The sequence below is a fragment of the Abrus precatorius genome, unplaced genomic scaffold (assembly GCF_003935025.1).
Source record: "Abrus precatorius isolate BTA unplaced genomic scaffold, Abrus_2018 Scaffold5, whole genome shotgun sequence".
Lineage (NCBI taxonomy): Eukaryota > Viridiplantae > Streptophyta > Magnoliopsida > Fabales > Fabaceae > Abrus > Abrus precatorius.
The window spans coordinates 10978685-10995174 of NW_020874395.1; the positions used below are offsets into that span (position 1 = coordinate 10978685).

The 16490-nt window shown below is 30.7% G+C and overlaps 1 protein-coding gene across 1 annotated transcript; it reads right to left on the reverse strand.

Annotated features, from left to right (window-relative positions):
- Positions 1–358: 358 nt before the first annotated feature.
- Positions 359–15993, reverse strand: LOC113866659 (receptor-like protein EIX2). The gene is made up of 4 exons (XM_027501466.1): positions 14818–15993; positions 12889–14661; positions 794–1164; positions 359–701 (listed from the first exon to the last, which is right to left on the reverse strand). The coding sequence occupies exons 1-4, from the start codon at positions 15991–15993 to the stop codon at positions 359–361; spliced, it is 3663 nt and encodes a 1220-aa protein (XP_027357267.1).
- Positions 15994–16490: the final 497 nt, after the last annotated feature.

The following is a 16490-nucleotide window of genomic DNA, read 5'->3' on the forward strand; positions in this document are numbered from 1 at the left end:
GAACGTAGCTCTGATGCCACTGATAGTTTTTGGTGTAGGTGAGATGAGTAAGATAGTTGAAATGTTAGTAGGAATAGTTAAAAATAGTAGTTGAAGAAGTTTTAGTAAGAGACTCAAGAGATGGAAAATTGATATCTTGATTACTTCTTCTTCATGTCATTTACAATGGGATGGGTTGCCTATTTATAGGCATCCTCCTCCATTAAATTTGAGTGATCCAATATTCTAGAACTTTCTTCTAGAAGTATCTTAAAATTTAAAGATTTACAATGTTCTAGAACATTCTCTAAAAATATCTATAAAATAGAAGATCTAAATAGTTTTTTCTAGATTTTTCCTAGTATTTTTCTAGACTAATCTAGAAATTTGTATCAATTTCTAATACAAGAATTAGACCTTGGAAGCGATTACTACTTAATTGAAGAGAAACAAGTATCCTCAGTCCAAATATCCACTTTGGGACAACGGAAGAAGAAGTAAGGGAAAGGTCGAGAGTGAGAAGAGATGAAAAGTTGAGTAAGGATGGTTGATCATAAGGACGGAGAATACAGTCTGATAAATGAAGCTCCGTCAAAGAAGGAGGAGCACTCAGAGTTTGTAGCCAATCAAAGGATTGGGATAGGTTTGCACCTCCCAAATCAACATACTGAAGATTGGAAAGACCCGATAGCCAATCAAGATTTTCAGCAAACACAGTTTCACTGTAATAATTTGCAAGGCCAAGATGAACCAATTTTGTGAGGTTCCCAAATTGAGGAGGAATCTTCCCACTGAATCGGCATTAGAGAGGTACAGGTAAGTTAAGGAGGTGATTGCCCCAATGAAAGTAGGAATTTGCATACCTCCAAAGTCATTGCCGCTTAAGTCCAAGTAATTCAAATGCTTCAAATCAACCAAAGATGGATTTATCTCTCCACCAAACCTCGACTTCACAAAAGCATCATATCCGACATCGTCGTACTCGTCAGAAGGAGGTGTAATACTGAGGTGAAGCTCAACGACATGGACAGTTATATTACTGCACACAACTCCTAACCACTCACAGCAATTGGTATTAGCAGTTGCATTCCAAGAAGAGAGCCTGTTCGAAGGATCAATGAGATTATCTTTCAACTTCACTAGTGTTTCACTCTCACTTGGTATGCACACTGCATCTCTCGATGCCTTGCAAATTACAATATGAAACGTCAACAAGGCAAGACAGAAAAGGCTAAATATAGAATTCATGATCACACAATGCATTCAAAACAATGTTATTTAGGTGATTCTTGCTTCTGCGGATTAAACCTTCTTTCTAATATTTATATTGGATCACACAATACAAAGTATAATTGTATTGAAGAAGGACCGCCTTTCATTTTATCTTTCATAGATAACAATTGTGGAGAGTCGGTCAAGTCAACCAAGTGAAAACAAAAATATTAATATACATCATCCAATTTAAAAATTATTTGGTTCCCATCTTTTTAATTTATATATTATTTTTAATCCAAAATAATAATAATAATCTTCTTATATAATTTTTTTAACTTTTCATTTTAATTTTTATTGAATTTGAATAGTAAAATATTTTTATTTAAATAAAAACTAATTATAAAATTTGCCTGACTAATACACATTAACTACGATTCAGAGTCTAGTTTTGCAACTATTTCTTCAATCCATTTACTAATATCCACATAATTAGAGATCTTCTCACATCTACATACTTCGTCCAATTTTCTCTATATACATATTGAATTCCTAAATTAATCACATTCATGCGGAATAAGAATCAATAAGTGTGGTTTTCTTTTTAATTGCTAACTTACTAATTTATCATTTAAAATATTCTTCTATTTAAATTATTGAGTAATATAAATTATTAAGACTCAATCATATTTATTTCTAATTAATTATATACATATCACTAATTGAAGTATACTTCTTATGAATTTTTATTTTTATGATTAATTAAAAATATACCCTCACAAATATTTTTCTATTCTCTATTATAAATAATTTATTTATCTACTTAAATTAAAACATTTTCATCATATTAATGTAGTGATTTGTAATATTGTATAGTATTTTTATCTTTATAAACATTAAACCGTTAAAACTTTTGTGTAACAATGTTACGCTGGTCTATCATGCAATATAAACTTATCAAATAATATTTTAATATTTTTATTAATTAATTTAAATATATTTATTCTTTTTATTAAATAGAATTAATTTAATATTTTAAAATTTTATATTTCTAACTTTGATAAATTAAATAATTAAATATTTAATTACTCAATTTTATTTGTTAATTTTACTATATAATTTTTAGCAACATCGATGTGTAATTTACATTACTTTTAGTTATCCAATAAATTATAAAGAATTATGTATACTTTATACTATCTTAAATTCTCTTTGAATATACATATTTGAATTCAAATATTTCATTTATAAATAAAAATATATTTTAACTATTTGCAATATAGTTATATCATCTCCCCTTACTTTCTATATTGTTAATTGTAAGATGTGTTTATATCTGTGTCATCTTATATTTTAAATGTTATAATCTTATCAAAAAAATTTTAATCTCAAAATTAAATTTCTTTTACTAAATTTAACTTTAATAAATTAAATTCATAATTTTTATGATAAAATTACGTGGCTTTGAGTTATTCATTGCACTAGAGATTTATAGAAGTGAGATAACCAACTCATCAAGTTAAAATAATATTCAAAAATAACTTTTTTCTTTTCGAAGATATCAATTAAGATTTCAATAAATAATTCTTTTTTAAAAAATAGTAGAAATTAATGTTTAGAGGTTAAATAAATATTTTTAAAATTAAGATAAATTTGCATAATTAATCTAAGATAACTATTATTTAAACGGACATTGCAACGTGCTAATATCTTCTAAAAGTTTTATTAATTTTTTTTTAATAAACTTTGATTATGACTCTCTTAATTTTTAGAAAAAATTTATTATTAAAACTTTTTTTTTTAAAAGCTTTCCTTATCCCATTGTGACCCATGGTCGTGATACTGAGGAAATGAAAGATGAGTTGCCCAATAATTCTAAATGCAGAATAAAATGTTTATTATTGAGTCAACATGTTGCATAATAAGTGACAAGATATCTTAAATTTTTTTAAAGACAATGTTGGGTGTTTTATATTTCATTTTAGGCACCTTCCACGGTGGATGGAAGAAAGAAAAGCATATTAGACAAAACACACGTTATAGAAGGAAAGGTAAGATTGACGTATCTAACCTTTGAATCATCTACATTATTTTTATGATTATTTACATCAAATTTATATAATTTAAACATTTGTGAGTATATTATTTAAAATTTGATACTTTTTATATTTTAAATTATATGTGATAAAGTACTTAAGTTAATGTTTGATAAAATAAATTAGAACTGTGAAACTAGTGTACTTGAAAGTAAAAGTTTATATATATAAATAACTTATAGAATTAAAATTATTTAACAAATTAGGTGTACATTGTACAACTAACTTATTAATGATAAATAACTTAAAAGAATATATAATATTATATTAACATAATATTAAAATTTATTGCTTATTTTATTTTTTTATAATTAATTAATTAAATAATTACATAAAAAATAAAATTTCTTTGTATATATTTAAACATAAAATATTTATAGTTGCATGTTTTTCTAATATAAAATATATTTAGATAGAAGTGACAGAGGATCCTATCAAAAAGAGAAAAGAAAAAATGAATGAGACTATTTTGAACGTGAAAAGAACAAAAAATAATAAGATTAACATTAGTACATTAAATTTTAGTTATATAAAGGATAACAAGATAATAAAAATATTAGTAATTAATTTTTGAAAACTAATAGTTACTTTATATAATTTTTGAAAAACTAAATTTTAAAAATTATAAGCTCTTTTTATTTTGTATTTACCAAGCATTTCAAAAGTTTATTAACCTAGTTAATAAACTACAAGTAGTAACACTTGAAATGCCAAATTAAAAGTCTTAAATGAATTCTCCAATGATCATATATTTTTAAATTTTAAAATGCTCACTACCAGAAAAGCGCAATTTACAGACGGTCATTTCTGTCTGTAATACAAACGACTTTACAAATAGATTTGTAGAATTTTTTTTAAAATTTTTTTGAAAAATTCGTCTGTAAATCCGTTTGTATTACAAACGAATTTTTGGCTGTCTGTAGTTTGTCCACCATTTAGCGTTAAATAATATAGACAGAAATTACAGACGAATTTTTCAATCTATAATTTGAAAATGGAAGGAAAATTTGGAGCAGAAGTTACAGACGAGAAAATTTGTCTATAAATATTGCCCTTTTTGACTGACTTTTCATCTGGCAATTTACAAACGGATTTTTCCGTCTATAACTGGACTTGACGAATTTACAGATGGAAAAATCTGTCTGTAAATGAATATTTAAAACACACCATTTCATTAAACCATTTATAGACGGATTTTTTCCTCTGTAAGTTACAGACGGATTATGCTATCTGTATGTTACAGACAAATTTTTCCGTCTGTAATTTACAAATGGATTTTGTCGTCTATACGTTATAGACGGATAGTGAAATCCATCTGTCCGAGAGCATATTACAGACGGTTTATGTCCATCTGCAAAATTTGTCTGTAATTTCAAAAACCATATGTAATTGTTTAAAAATTTGTCTGTAAATCCGTCTATATATGCAGGTTTTGTAGTAGTGGCTATCAGTAAGTAAAACACTCTATAAGTAAGGAGACAATGGTGTCACATATCTAATAACAATACAAAGATGAATTAATCTTCTGCAATATTATCTAATATTATATAAACATTTGGGCTTTCATGAGGAGCACAAGGTGGTTTATACCACCTATATATTGGTTGAAGAAGCAAAGGACTGGTGGAGGTTTGTCAGTCAGACTCTGCCACAAGAAGATGATTATATTTCTTGGGAAGCATTCAAGGCAAGTTCCCTAGGAAATTATTTTTCCAGAGATTTGAAGAAATAAAAAGTGAAAAATTCCTTGAATTAAAATAAAGAAATATGTCTATAAGGCAATATGCTGCCAAATTTCATGAGCTTATGAAATATTAGTGTAACGCCCCTAATTTTTGTAATATTAATTATTATTATTTATATAAATCAAATGCATATATATATATATATATATATATATATATATATATATGTGTGTGTGTGTGTGTGTATGTGTGTGTGTAGATGTATGATTGATTGGATTGGACTAGTTGGGCTAAAAATGGGCTAAGTGCAGGATGTAATTCTAGGCTGTTCTCACTACAGCGAGAGAATTATTGCTATAGCGAGAGGGCCCTGGGAGGAAGGACCAGAACTGTCGCCTTCTCACTGTAGCGAGAGACGTCTCGTTGTAGCGACAAAATAACAGTTTGGAGTGTATTTCTGAGTGCAGTCTCGCTGTAGCGAGATTCTGCAGAAACTAGGGTGCAGTTTCGTTTGAGATTTTCGTTGCAGCGTGAGGGCGTGTCGTTGCAGCAAGGGGAGAATATCTCGTTGTAGCGAGAGTGTCACAACCAGAAGAGGATTTAAAGGGGGTTAGGGTTCGGGTAGAGTTATTTCTCCCTCTCTCTTCGAAATCCCTTCAATCCTTTCATTCTCATACCCTTTTCCACTGATTACATTGCCTCCAAAGCCGTTCGGGAGCTTGATTGAAGGTTGAATCTATGTGGAAAACGCTTGGACGTAACTTTTAATGGTTAGGGTTTCAGTTTTTCATCCCCTTTCTCTGTTTTTGTGGTTTCCCTGGGTTCTCATGGAGTTTCTCCATGTGTTTAGGACGAAATCCGTAAAGGGGAGCACTTCTTGGTGGATTTAGCGTGTAAGACGTCAATCTGAGGTAAAGGGGGACTCTACCCTATCTCAATGTATTGTAATTCTTGTGTATTTCAATGAATAATGCAATGTGGTTGAATAGAGAGTAGGAATTGTGTGTTTGATGGAAATTGGTATGCAATGTGATGTGTGCTAGAATAGTTAGGCCCCGTGAGAGTGATTGTGTGTGATATAATGCCATTGATTGGTGAATTAATGATATTGTGAATGAATGAAGGCTATGTGTCGTATATGGTGGATAAAATGTGGGCTATGTGCAGTGTAATATGAATTGAATATAGGTTGTGTGTCGTATGCAAGCATGAATATGTGTGTGTGAATGACATGTATGTGTGAATGGGCGTGTTAGCGCCATTGTAATGTGCTGTGAATAGTTCAGCGATACACTGGCGGTATGGAAGATGAGGACGGTAAAAATACCTTGGGGAAGGGGGAGTGGTGGTGACACCGACTGTGGAACGGGTGCACCACGGGCCACATACTCTCTTCCTGACTAGACCTCTGACCACTATCCTTACTGAGCGACCCGTGATTGCCCACATGGTATCAGTGAGGCAGGGGTAACCAGCGATCATTCATGGTGAAAATTTATGATCACAGTGCCACAATGAGTGTGGTTAGCGTGCGTGCGCATGAGATTATTGTTTATTGTGTTTTTCAATGTGAAATGCGATTAGTGCCGTGTGTGCATCGATATTGAATGATAATGTTGTCTGTGTATGTCTCTGCATAAATGTATTGAATTTAATTTGGAGGTGAGACTCTATGCCCAGTTGTGTGTTTTGGTAGTGTAGAGTACTCACCCTTATATTCATTTTTCAGGTAACTAAAACGATCAGCACCGGACTCAGTGACAAGAGTGGATGGAACTGTTATAGGACTAGAATATAAATTTGAAAATAATGTATTTAAAAAAGGGTCCTTTAGTAGTGATTTGATGAAGATTGGAACCCCTTTTTTTTATTTTGAAATATTTGATGAAACCATGGGTTGAGAACTTTATTTGAAATGGAACTTTTATTATTCTAAATTTGTGAAATTATTTTTTAATGAATGCTGAAAATAAGGTGTTACAATTAGCCTCACTTTCAACATGAATATGGAGACGAGAACTAATATTCCGTAATAAAATGCAAGGATATGGACAATTAATATTATACAAACATTAATTATGAGATATAAAATTTAATATTATCTACCCAATAAAGTTTAGAAAAGTTAACTTTTCATTTCGTAAAAGTCTCGAGTCAATTATAGACAATTATGTCAAGTGTTGTTAGGTTAAAGAGAGAAAAAACAAAAATGACTAACTAATAGATTTTCGTTTGCAATAAAATAAACAAGCTTTAAAAATCTAGCTTGAAGATTTATATTTGGTTTATGATTTAATGTTGCATATGATTTTGAACCAATAATTGTAGTAACAATGCTGTACGCATATAATGATATTTTGTAATTTTTAATACCCTCAATTTTGTGGTCCTTGTATAGAAAAATATGAGTTTTAGGTGCAAGGTATCTCGCTGTAGCAAGATATCTCTTGATGTGGTGAGAAAGATGCATCTAGAATTAGGCATTCTGATACTCTCTCGCTGTAATGAGGATACTCTCATTGTAGCGAGTAGCTCTTACTGTAGCTAGAATGACAGACAATGAAGGAATATTTTGTCTGATTTTTTTGCTGCAGCGAGAGAAGAGCTCGCAGTAGTGAGAGATAGTTCATTGTAGCGAGAATATTGCAAGTCAAGGGGCATTTAAGGGCATTCAACTTAGAAAACTTGGATTACAATCCAAAATCCCAATTTCTCCCCTATTCTCTCTAACCTCTCACCCTCTCCTTTCAGAAATTCTCCTCTAAACTTTAATCTTCCTTTCAATCCGGACTTAGGAGCTCAACCATTCAGATCCAAGTAAGTTTCTTCGAGCTTGGTTCTTCAACTTCATTCTTATTTTTTTATTTTATTCGATCTAAAGGTTTGTACTTTGTGATACTTAAGGAAACCTAAACTCCTAAGATGATATTCTCTACCATATCTCACAAAACCCGATCTGAGAGACCTATTTCCACGTAAGGAGAGTGAATCCCAAACCCTAACTCCTTCTTAGTATTTTGGTTTGAAAATACTAGGTTTTCTTAAAAATCCATATGTGTAGGGATAGAGAATTTGATACAAAAACTCCATGCTTATATTTAGAACCAACTAAATACAATTTATAACTAAAGCTCTAAATAAAACTAATTTAAGAAATATTATGATTTTACTAGCCACCCTCGTTCAGAGGTAATTGAATATTTACACATTTAATATTTTTGGAATAATAGATATACTATGAATATTGGTTGTTACCAAAATTTAGGATAGATGACTGTATTGAAATTGTACGATTGGACTGAGTCTAGAGGTGTTCGACCGTCGGCACATTGTATTGATCAATGTGGTATGAAATTGTTTGAAGACCTTCTGTGTTAGATGGATATGATACTATAAATATGAATGTTTGTGATGACTGGTGTATGTTGAAATGAGTGAAATTATGTTATTGATGACAAGTGCTATATTGTTCTCAAATAAAGAAAGATTTTAATGTATAAAAGTAAATGATATGACATGATGGATGTTATTATGATGCAGGTATTGTGGTACATCAAAAGATGTACTCACAATATATGTATTGTAATGCATTAAGTTATATGATCAAGACTCACATATTATAGCATGTTGATCTATGAGAAGGATATGGGAAAGAATGAGAATGAGAATGAGATAAGAAATGTTGAGAATAAGTATAGATAGTCATAGAGATATACTGAGAGTGTGGAAGATGGAGACGATTGGAAAGATTTGGGAGAAATGAGAGTGGTGAGTGCTTTTCCATGATTGCGTAAAAATTAATGAAATAGAGAGAAAAGACACTAAAGGCCTCACATTTATTTTCTAACCTAAACCCCTGACCATACCTTCGCTAAAACAGGCTGGGTCGACACACGTGTGTATCTGTGTTGTTACGGCTAACCAACAACTATTTATGCTATCAAGTCCTCAAGAGATCCCAAGGGCAATGAATATGAAAGTGTAATAAATGTGAAAGTGTGATGAATATGAAGTAGTATAGAAATTGTGTGATTATAATATATGCATTGTAACATATTGATTAATGTTGTTGTAATATATGTGTTGTAATATATCGACGGGTGCGATTAGGACACATGTATCGTGGCATATTGGTTGATGTGGTATAATACATGTATCATGACATATAGATTAGTATGAAAATGCATGCCATAAATAATTGCATAGATGATTGATTGATTGTCATATATGTGTTCCATTGTGAAAATGACTTATATTGAGTATTATTGTTAATCAAATACACATATATTAGATAATATTTTTAGTATTATATTTATATATTTTTATATTTCTTATGTCAAATAAGAGATTTAGTAGAACGGGAAATACTCACCCTTACTAACTATTTTTAGGAAGACAAATGAGAAAGGGATGAGATGATCGATCTGTTCTAGGATCATAGTCCAATAATATTGGAAGAAAGACTGCTTTGTAGGAATTAGAATAAATTGAGAAATTGTAGTATTTTACCCTATTTACATGTTAAGTTGACAAGTTTTGGAAATATTTTTCAAATGCCAATTTTAGAATTCTAAAATACTTGGATAAATTCTTGTTGTAATTAATACTTTTAAGGTGTTATTTATTATATCTTTGAATTATATATATGTATTGTGAATCAAATAATTTGTTAGATATAAATATAAGTTTTATTTATTGCTTTAATGTCTCAAAATTATATCTTTGAAAATTTTAAATATTTTTGAATTAAGTAAAATTTTTATGAAAGGAATGTAAGTTTTGCTTTTATCTAATTCTTTAAATAGTAAAATAGAATAAAATTCTCCTATTTTCTCCCTCGCTGTAAAAACTTATTTACTTTTAAATAAAAAATGAGAATGTTTCATAATTCACCAAAGTTATCCATCTTGCCCATTATATTTATAATTTGACAATACTTAATAATGATTAATACATATATGCATGCAGTTTCCAGCCCTATAATCTAAATAATAATTGTATCATTCTTCTTTACAAGCAATAATTAACAATGTTTAGTTCCAAATCATTTAATTTGATTTATTTTAAAATTAAACAAAATATTATAAAACTCCTCATATATTTTATTTTCGTGACTCAGTTATCAAGAATAAAAAAAACTTTAATTCTTTGAAAATCACGAAAATTAATCTAAACCGTTGATCGAACATTAAAAAATGTTAAATTGAATCGGGTTACTACAGAAATTGCAAAGTTATTGTGAGATTGAATAAATGAAACGACGTGCGAAGAATGATGTAATTGCACAGTGAATGCCCGTTTCCAACACTGTTTAACATTACCTGAAATTTCAACGTAAACACTAGTGTTGACCCATGACTCAGTTACAAACTTAACCATTTTACACGCATGTTAGGTGATGTTACAAACCCTTTAACGTGAAAGATGTAACAAACCTTATGCTTTAATAGTATTAAAATAAATATTGATATATGATTATTCAAACTTAAATTCAAACACGCACTAAAATATTAGCAGTGGATCACTGGTCACTCCAGAGTTGATATAGTTTAATCTAGTTCTTGTTTTGCTTAACTTCGGTTTAACCTTATATTTTGATGGCACATGAAATTGGTTTAGAAGTGTGTAATTATGCCAAGCAATAGGGAATGTTCATTAAGCATCCAAGAAGTGAAAATTTGATTTTAAAATATAATTTTGAGAGTATTTTGCATGATATTTTGTGCCCGAATTGCGTTTAGTTTAAGAAGGGAGGTATTTTCTTTGCAAATTCCAATGTAGAAAAACTCTACATTGGCAGCTATTTATGCCATTTTTCCTTTTTTCTTATTTTAAACAAAATCTATTTCAAATATAGCATAAATTAATTTAAATTGACAGTTTATTTCGCATTCATGCAATTTTTTTTATGATTTCTCTAATAATCTTAAAAAATAAGTAATTAATTGTCATTCAATCAGCTTAGTTAGGTTAACTCTGATTTGCACAGCATACTTTATTCCTTTCTCATTCTCTTTTCTTTATTTTTCTTGTTTAATTTTTTTTATATAAGTTTTTTCTTCTGATATATTTAAGAGTTGAGCGTTGAAGGAAAAAAAATGAATGCTATTTTTTAAAATAAAAAATTTATAAAATATTTGTAAAAATAAAATAAAATATTAAGACATTAAAACTTAGTAAATTGAAGAATATGTACTAGAATAAACAAACTCATTCTCTTTTCTATTATTTTCCTAAACATAATTCATAAACATAATTAAGACTAAAATTTATTATTTTTTAGGACTTTTTATTCAGGTTTATTGATCTCCTTTTTTTTTTTCACATCAGCAAAATATAATGAGTATTTAACACAGGAAGGTTGGTAATTGCTTTTCTTTAGTAGCAATAATATACTAATTAGTGTGGAGCTTATTTTTTTAATTAGGTTAATGAACCAATGTTACTACAGAATAAGTTGAAGAAATCTATTAATTCAATATATTAACTTTTTAATCTATACAAAATTACACATAATAAAAATTCATATATAATTTTTTTCAAAAATTTATTGAATTAAATAAATTTAATATATTAATAGTATTAAGTTCTATACTTACATTAAAAAACTATTATTTCTTAATTTCTTATTAATATTTATTTTTGCACGGATTAAAAAAAATTGTTAATATAAAAAAGACTTTTACGTAACATAATAATTCATAGTAACTTCAAAAAAATAATTAATACTAATTTTTTTTATTCAGGTCTATACGAAATATTACTAAATATATTATTAGTTTGGTATAGTACATTTATAGTCGCTCAACATTTACTTTTGTTACTGTGACACTTAAATCTGATTTTCAATTTAATTTGAATAAAAGTATTAATTTAAAATTTGAAGTTTTTAGTAATGACAATAAAATAATTAAACTAAATAAGTACATATTATATAATAGCTATTTTGTAGAATTTTTATTGCAAATCATAACATTCAAATACAAAAGTATTTCAAAATATAAAATCTAATTTAGTTTTTGCACTATTATATATAATATTAAAAGAGACAATATCTAAGTGACAACTATACAGTGCATACAATTTTTGTTTTAATAAATTAACACTAATAGTCAAAATACAGTAAGCATTAATTTCCATTAGTGAAGCATCAATATTACTCTAATTATCATTTATGATTCATATAAGAATATAGTAACAATTAGATTATCTACAATATTTTTATAAACAAAAATATTATCATTAAAATACTTTGAGTTGCGATAATGATATTGGGAAATGATTAAACAGAATAGCTTTGGTTGGTGTCTTTGCGATAATGATATTGAAAAATTGTTTTAGTGAACAATTTTCTGTTTCAGATTTCGTTTTCCATTCGACCGTCTAACCTGAAAGATTCAACAATTTATTCTTATGCTTTAAATGAATTCCTTCATGCCTCATATATTATTGATTCGACAAAAATACCAGAAATGGCCAATGCATCACTCTGAAATTGATATACTTCAATCTAATTGTTGTTATGCTTAACTTTGATTTGATCTAACATTTTGACGGCATGTTGTGATAGTCCAAGGTTATGCTAAGCAATGGGTAGGTTCATTAAAAATTCAAGGGGTGAAAGTTTGATTTTACAAGGGCTCTTTGTCAGCTTGTTTCCTTTATTGTACATTTGTATACTTGTGCTATAAAATCTCATTAAAAAACTCTGCTTAGATTGAACAGCCCACAATAGATATTTTATTCATAATCTCCAAAGTGTTCTGAGCAAGGGATCCACTTACCTATTTCAGTAAACATGAAGCAAGGAAAGACCACAGAAATTAATCAATTCATCTACACAATGTGAATTAATAATACTTATTCAATGTCATAATTTTATTTCCCACAATGTAAAAGTGTAACTAGTACATGACCAGAACATTTCGCAGTTTGAACCAAACATTGTCAACTAAACGAAAATAGGCAAACCTATAGGATCGATAAATGAACAAAGGAGCAACCACCAGCCAGAATCCTATTACAAATCCAAATATCATGCTAACAAAAAAGCCATTCACTCCATGCCCATCACTTTCTCTGCCTTTATGATCATCATGAGGAGCTTGCCCATTCAGACTGCAATTGACTGGCAGTGGAGGACCGCATAGATTGTTGCCAATAAAGTTGGATGCTTCAAATGTTTGCAATTGAGGTCCTGTTGGAATTTCTCCCTTCAGATGATTATACGACAAGTCCAGCATGCTGAGAAAGGTCAACTTGGTCATGGATGAAGGGATTTCACCCGAAAGTTGATTCCTAGAGAAATCAATGGACAATAATGATCCCATAGAGCCAATACTTGGAGGAATATGACCACTTAATTGGTTGTGGGACAAGTTCAAAAAATATAGTCCTGACAAATTTGTGAGTTCTCTAGGTATTTCTCCTGATAATTTGTTATTTGAAAGATCAATGCTTGTTACCAAACCCAGATTGTTTCTATACCGATCTGCTCTTCCTTTCAGCCATAGAAGGACACTGACTACACAAGCATCTCCTGCCAAGTTAATTACCTGACAATAGATAAATGAATCTGTAATTCTGTTGTTTAATGCCATTGCATTCAAGTGGTTGAAACAATTAGGTATATTGCCAGACAAATTGTTTCGTGCAAGGTCCAAAACTTGAAGAAGACTCATCTCACATATTTGATTGGGAATGTGACCCCAAAAGTTGTTTGCATGAAGACAAAGAATTTTCAAATTTAAAAGCCTTTTTCCAACCCATTCGGGAATAATTCCTGTTAGTCTATTTTTCCCAAGGTGCAAGGATATTAACATAGTATTGTTCTTCAAGCTGGAAGGAAATTCTCCAGAGAGCGTGTTGTTACTAACTTTCAAAGCCTCTAGCCAAACTAACGAACCCATCGATGGGGGCAAGTTCCCAACAAAATGGTTGCTTTGTAAATTTATGACTTTTAAAGCTGGCCACAATGTCCAACAATTTGGTATTTCCCCTGATAAATTATTTGATGCAAGGTTGAGAAATTCTAAAGATAGCTTTGGGCTGTCTAGGTTATTACACAGGAAATCAGTCATCGATCCTGAGAATTTATTGCCTGAAAGATCTAACCATTGCACCGTTGTAGAAAGACAAGGTAATTTTCCATGTAAGTGATTCGAGCTTAGATCTAAAGATTCAATAGATATTGGTTTCTTCAATGTATTTGCAAGCTCACCATGGATATTATTACCAGAGAGGTTCAAATAATGAGCCTGAGAAAATGGTTCCCAAAACCAAGTGGGAATAGAATCTGAGATCCCTGCGTTAGAGATTTCCAGATATTCAAGATATTTTTGTGACTGAATCCACGATGGAAATTTGGGACCCAAGTTCCATGAGCTCAGTATCAATTCAACAACTTGAAATGTAGGACGCCAATTAGGAGCCACTTTTAAAGAGAAGTTGTTCCCTCTTGCATGAAATTTCTGTAAATTCGTAAGATTTGCAAGATCATCTTCCTTCACAGCTCCTTGAAAACGATTGTGACCAATAAAAAGAAATGACAATTTAGAGAGCGATCCAAGACTTTCAAATGGATTTCCATTGAATTGATTGTTGGACAGATCAAGAACCCTTAATGATGAGAGTTTTCCAAATGATCGAGGGAGTGCACCGTGAATTGAGTTGACGGAAAAGTCCAATAGCTCAATATTTTTGAACATCCCAATTTGATCTGTGAGATAGCCTGAGAGATGAGAACTTCCAACTTCAAGAGTTGTGAGTCCGTGGGAAATACATGGAGCCATAATTTCCAAGATTTCACTAACTCGTTGTTTGAGTTTGAGATGTGAGAAACCAACTTCCCTTATGTCGCAGAGATTACCCAAAGAAGTTGGAATTATTCCTTCAATCTGATTTTCAGAGAAATCAAGTTCAACCAGAGAAGTCAAATTTCCCAAGGCATCAGAAATATTTCCACACAAGTTGTTGAATGCAAGGTCTAAGAACTTGAGATGACGAAAACTATATATCCAATCAGGTAAAGAAGATGAGAATGAATTGGTATGCAAGGCAAGATTTTCAAGAAGCGTGAGGTTTTGAAGGCCATCAGGAATTGGACCGTTGAAGTAATTATCACTTAATTGAAGAGAAACAAGTCTCCTCATTCCAAATATCCACTTTGGGACAACAGAAGAATACTGGGTCAAGGAAAGGTCGAGAGTGAGAAGAGATGAAAAGTTGAGTAAGGATGGTTGATCATGATCATAAGGATGGAGAATACATTCTGCTAAGTGTAGGTCCGTCAAAGAAGGAAGAGCACTCAGAGTTTGTAGCCAATCAAATGATTTGGATAGGTTTGCACCTTCCAAATCAACATACTGAAGATTGGAAAGACCCGATAGCCAACGAAGATTTTCAGCGAACAGAAGTCCAGAGAAATTACTTGCAAGGCGAAGATGAACCAAATTTGTGAGGTTTCCAATTTGGTAAGGAATTTCTCCACTAATGGCATTCGATCCAAGGTCGAGGTAAAGCAAACTTGTGAGGTTCCCAAATTGAGGAGGAATCTTCCCATTGAATCCGGCATGAGAGAGGTTGAGGTACGTTAAGGAGGTCATTGCCCCAATGAAAGTTGGAATTTGCATACCTCCAAAGTCATTGCCGCTTAAGTCCAAGTAATTCAAATGCTTCAAATCAACCAAACATGGATTTATCTCTCCACCAAACCTCGACTTCACAAAAGCATCATATCCGACATCGTCGTACTCATCAGAGGGAGGTGAAATACTGAGGTGAAGCTCAACAACATGGGCAGTTATATTACTGCACACAACTCCTAACCACTCACAGCAATTGGTATTAGCAGTTGCATTCCAAGAAGAGAGCCTGTTTGAAGGATCAATGAGATGATCCTTCAACTTCACAAGTGTTTCACTCTCACTTGGTATGCACACTACATCTCTCGATGCCTTGCAAATTACTATAGGAAACGTCAACAAGGCAAGACAGACAAGGTTAAGTACAGAAGAATTCATGATCACACAATGCATTTCATACCATGTTATTTAAGTGATTCTTGCTTCTGCGTATTAAACCTCCTTTCAAATATTTATATTCGCTGGTGCCGTGCCTTTTTTATTTTTAATTTCTTCCTCCTTTTTCTTTAAGTAATTTTATTATTGAACAATATTCTTGGACTGTGAATTTTTATATATATTTTTATCTCTCTCACTGTTTAAAATTCTTGTACTAAATTATTAAAAATTTGTCACGACAAGAAGTTATCAACTTAAATAGCCATGTGCATGATCGCAACATAATTTTAGTCCAAAATTTGAAATACTGTTTAATATATTTATACTTAAGTAAAGAATTTGCAATAAAACTATGGAGATGACTTTGAACATTCCTTAACCCAATTTTTTAGCTGGGTCTGTGCTTACCCTCCTTCAATACAATCTTTATCTTCGAATGGGTGCAGTCTTAATTATCTTCTTGACAAGCAATAATTAACATGCTTAGTTCCAAATCA

Coding starts and splice junctions, on each gene's coding strand:
- LOC113866659 (XM_027501466.1), bottom strand. CDS start 15,993: ATGAATTCTTCTGTACTTAACCTTGTCTGTCTTGCCTTGTTGACGTTT. Junction 1,165..12,888: donor TCAAACTGCGAAATGTTCTG/GTCATGTACTAG, acceptor GTAATTTGCAAG/GCATCGAGAGATGCAGTGTG. Junction 702..793: donor ATCACCTCCTTAACTTACCT/GTACCTCTCTAA, acceptor AAATTATTACAG/TGAAACTGTGTTTGCTGAAA.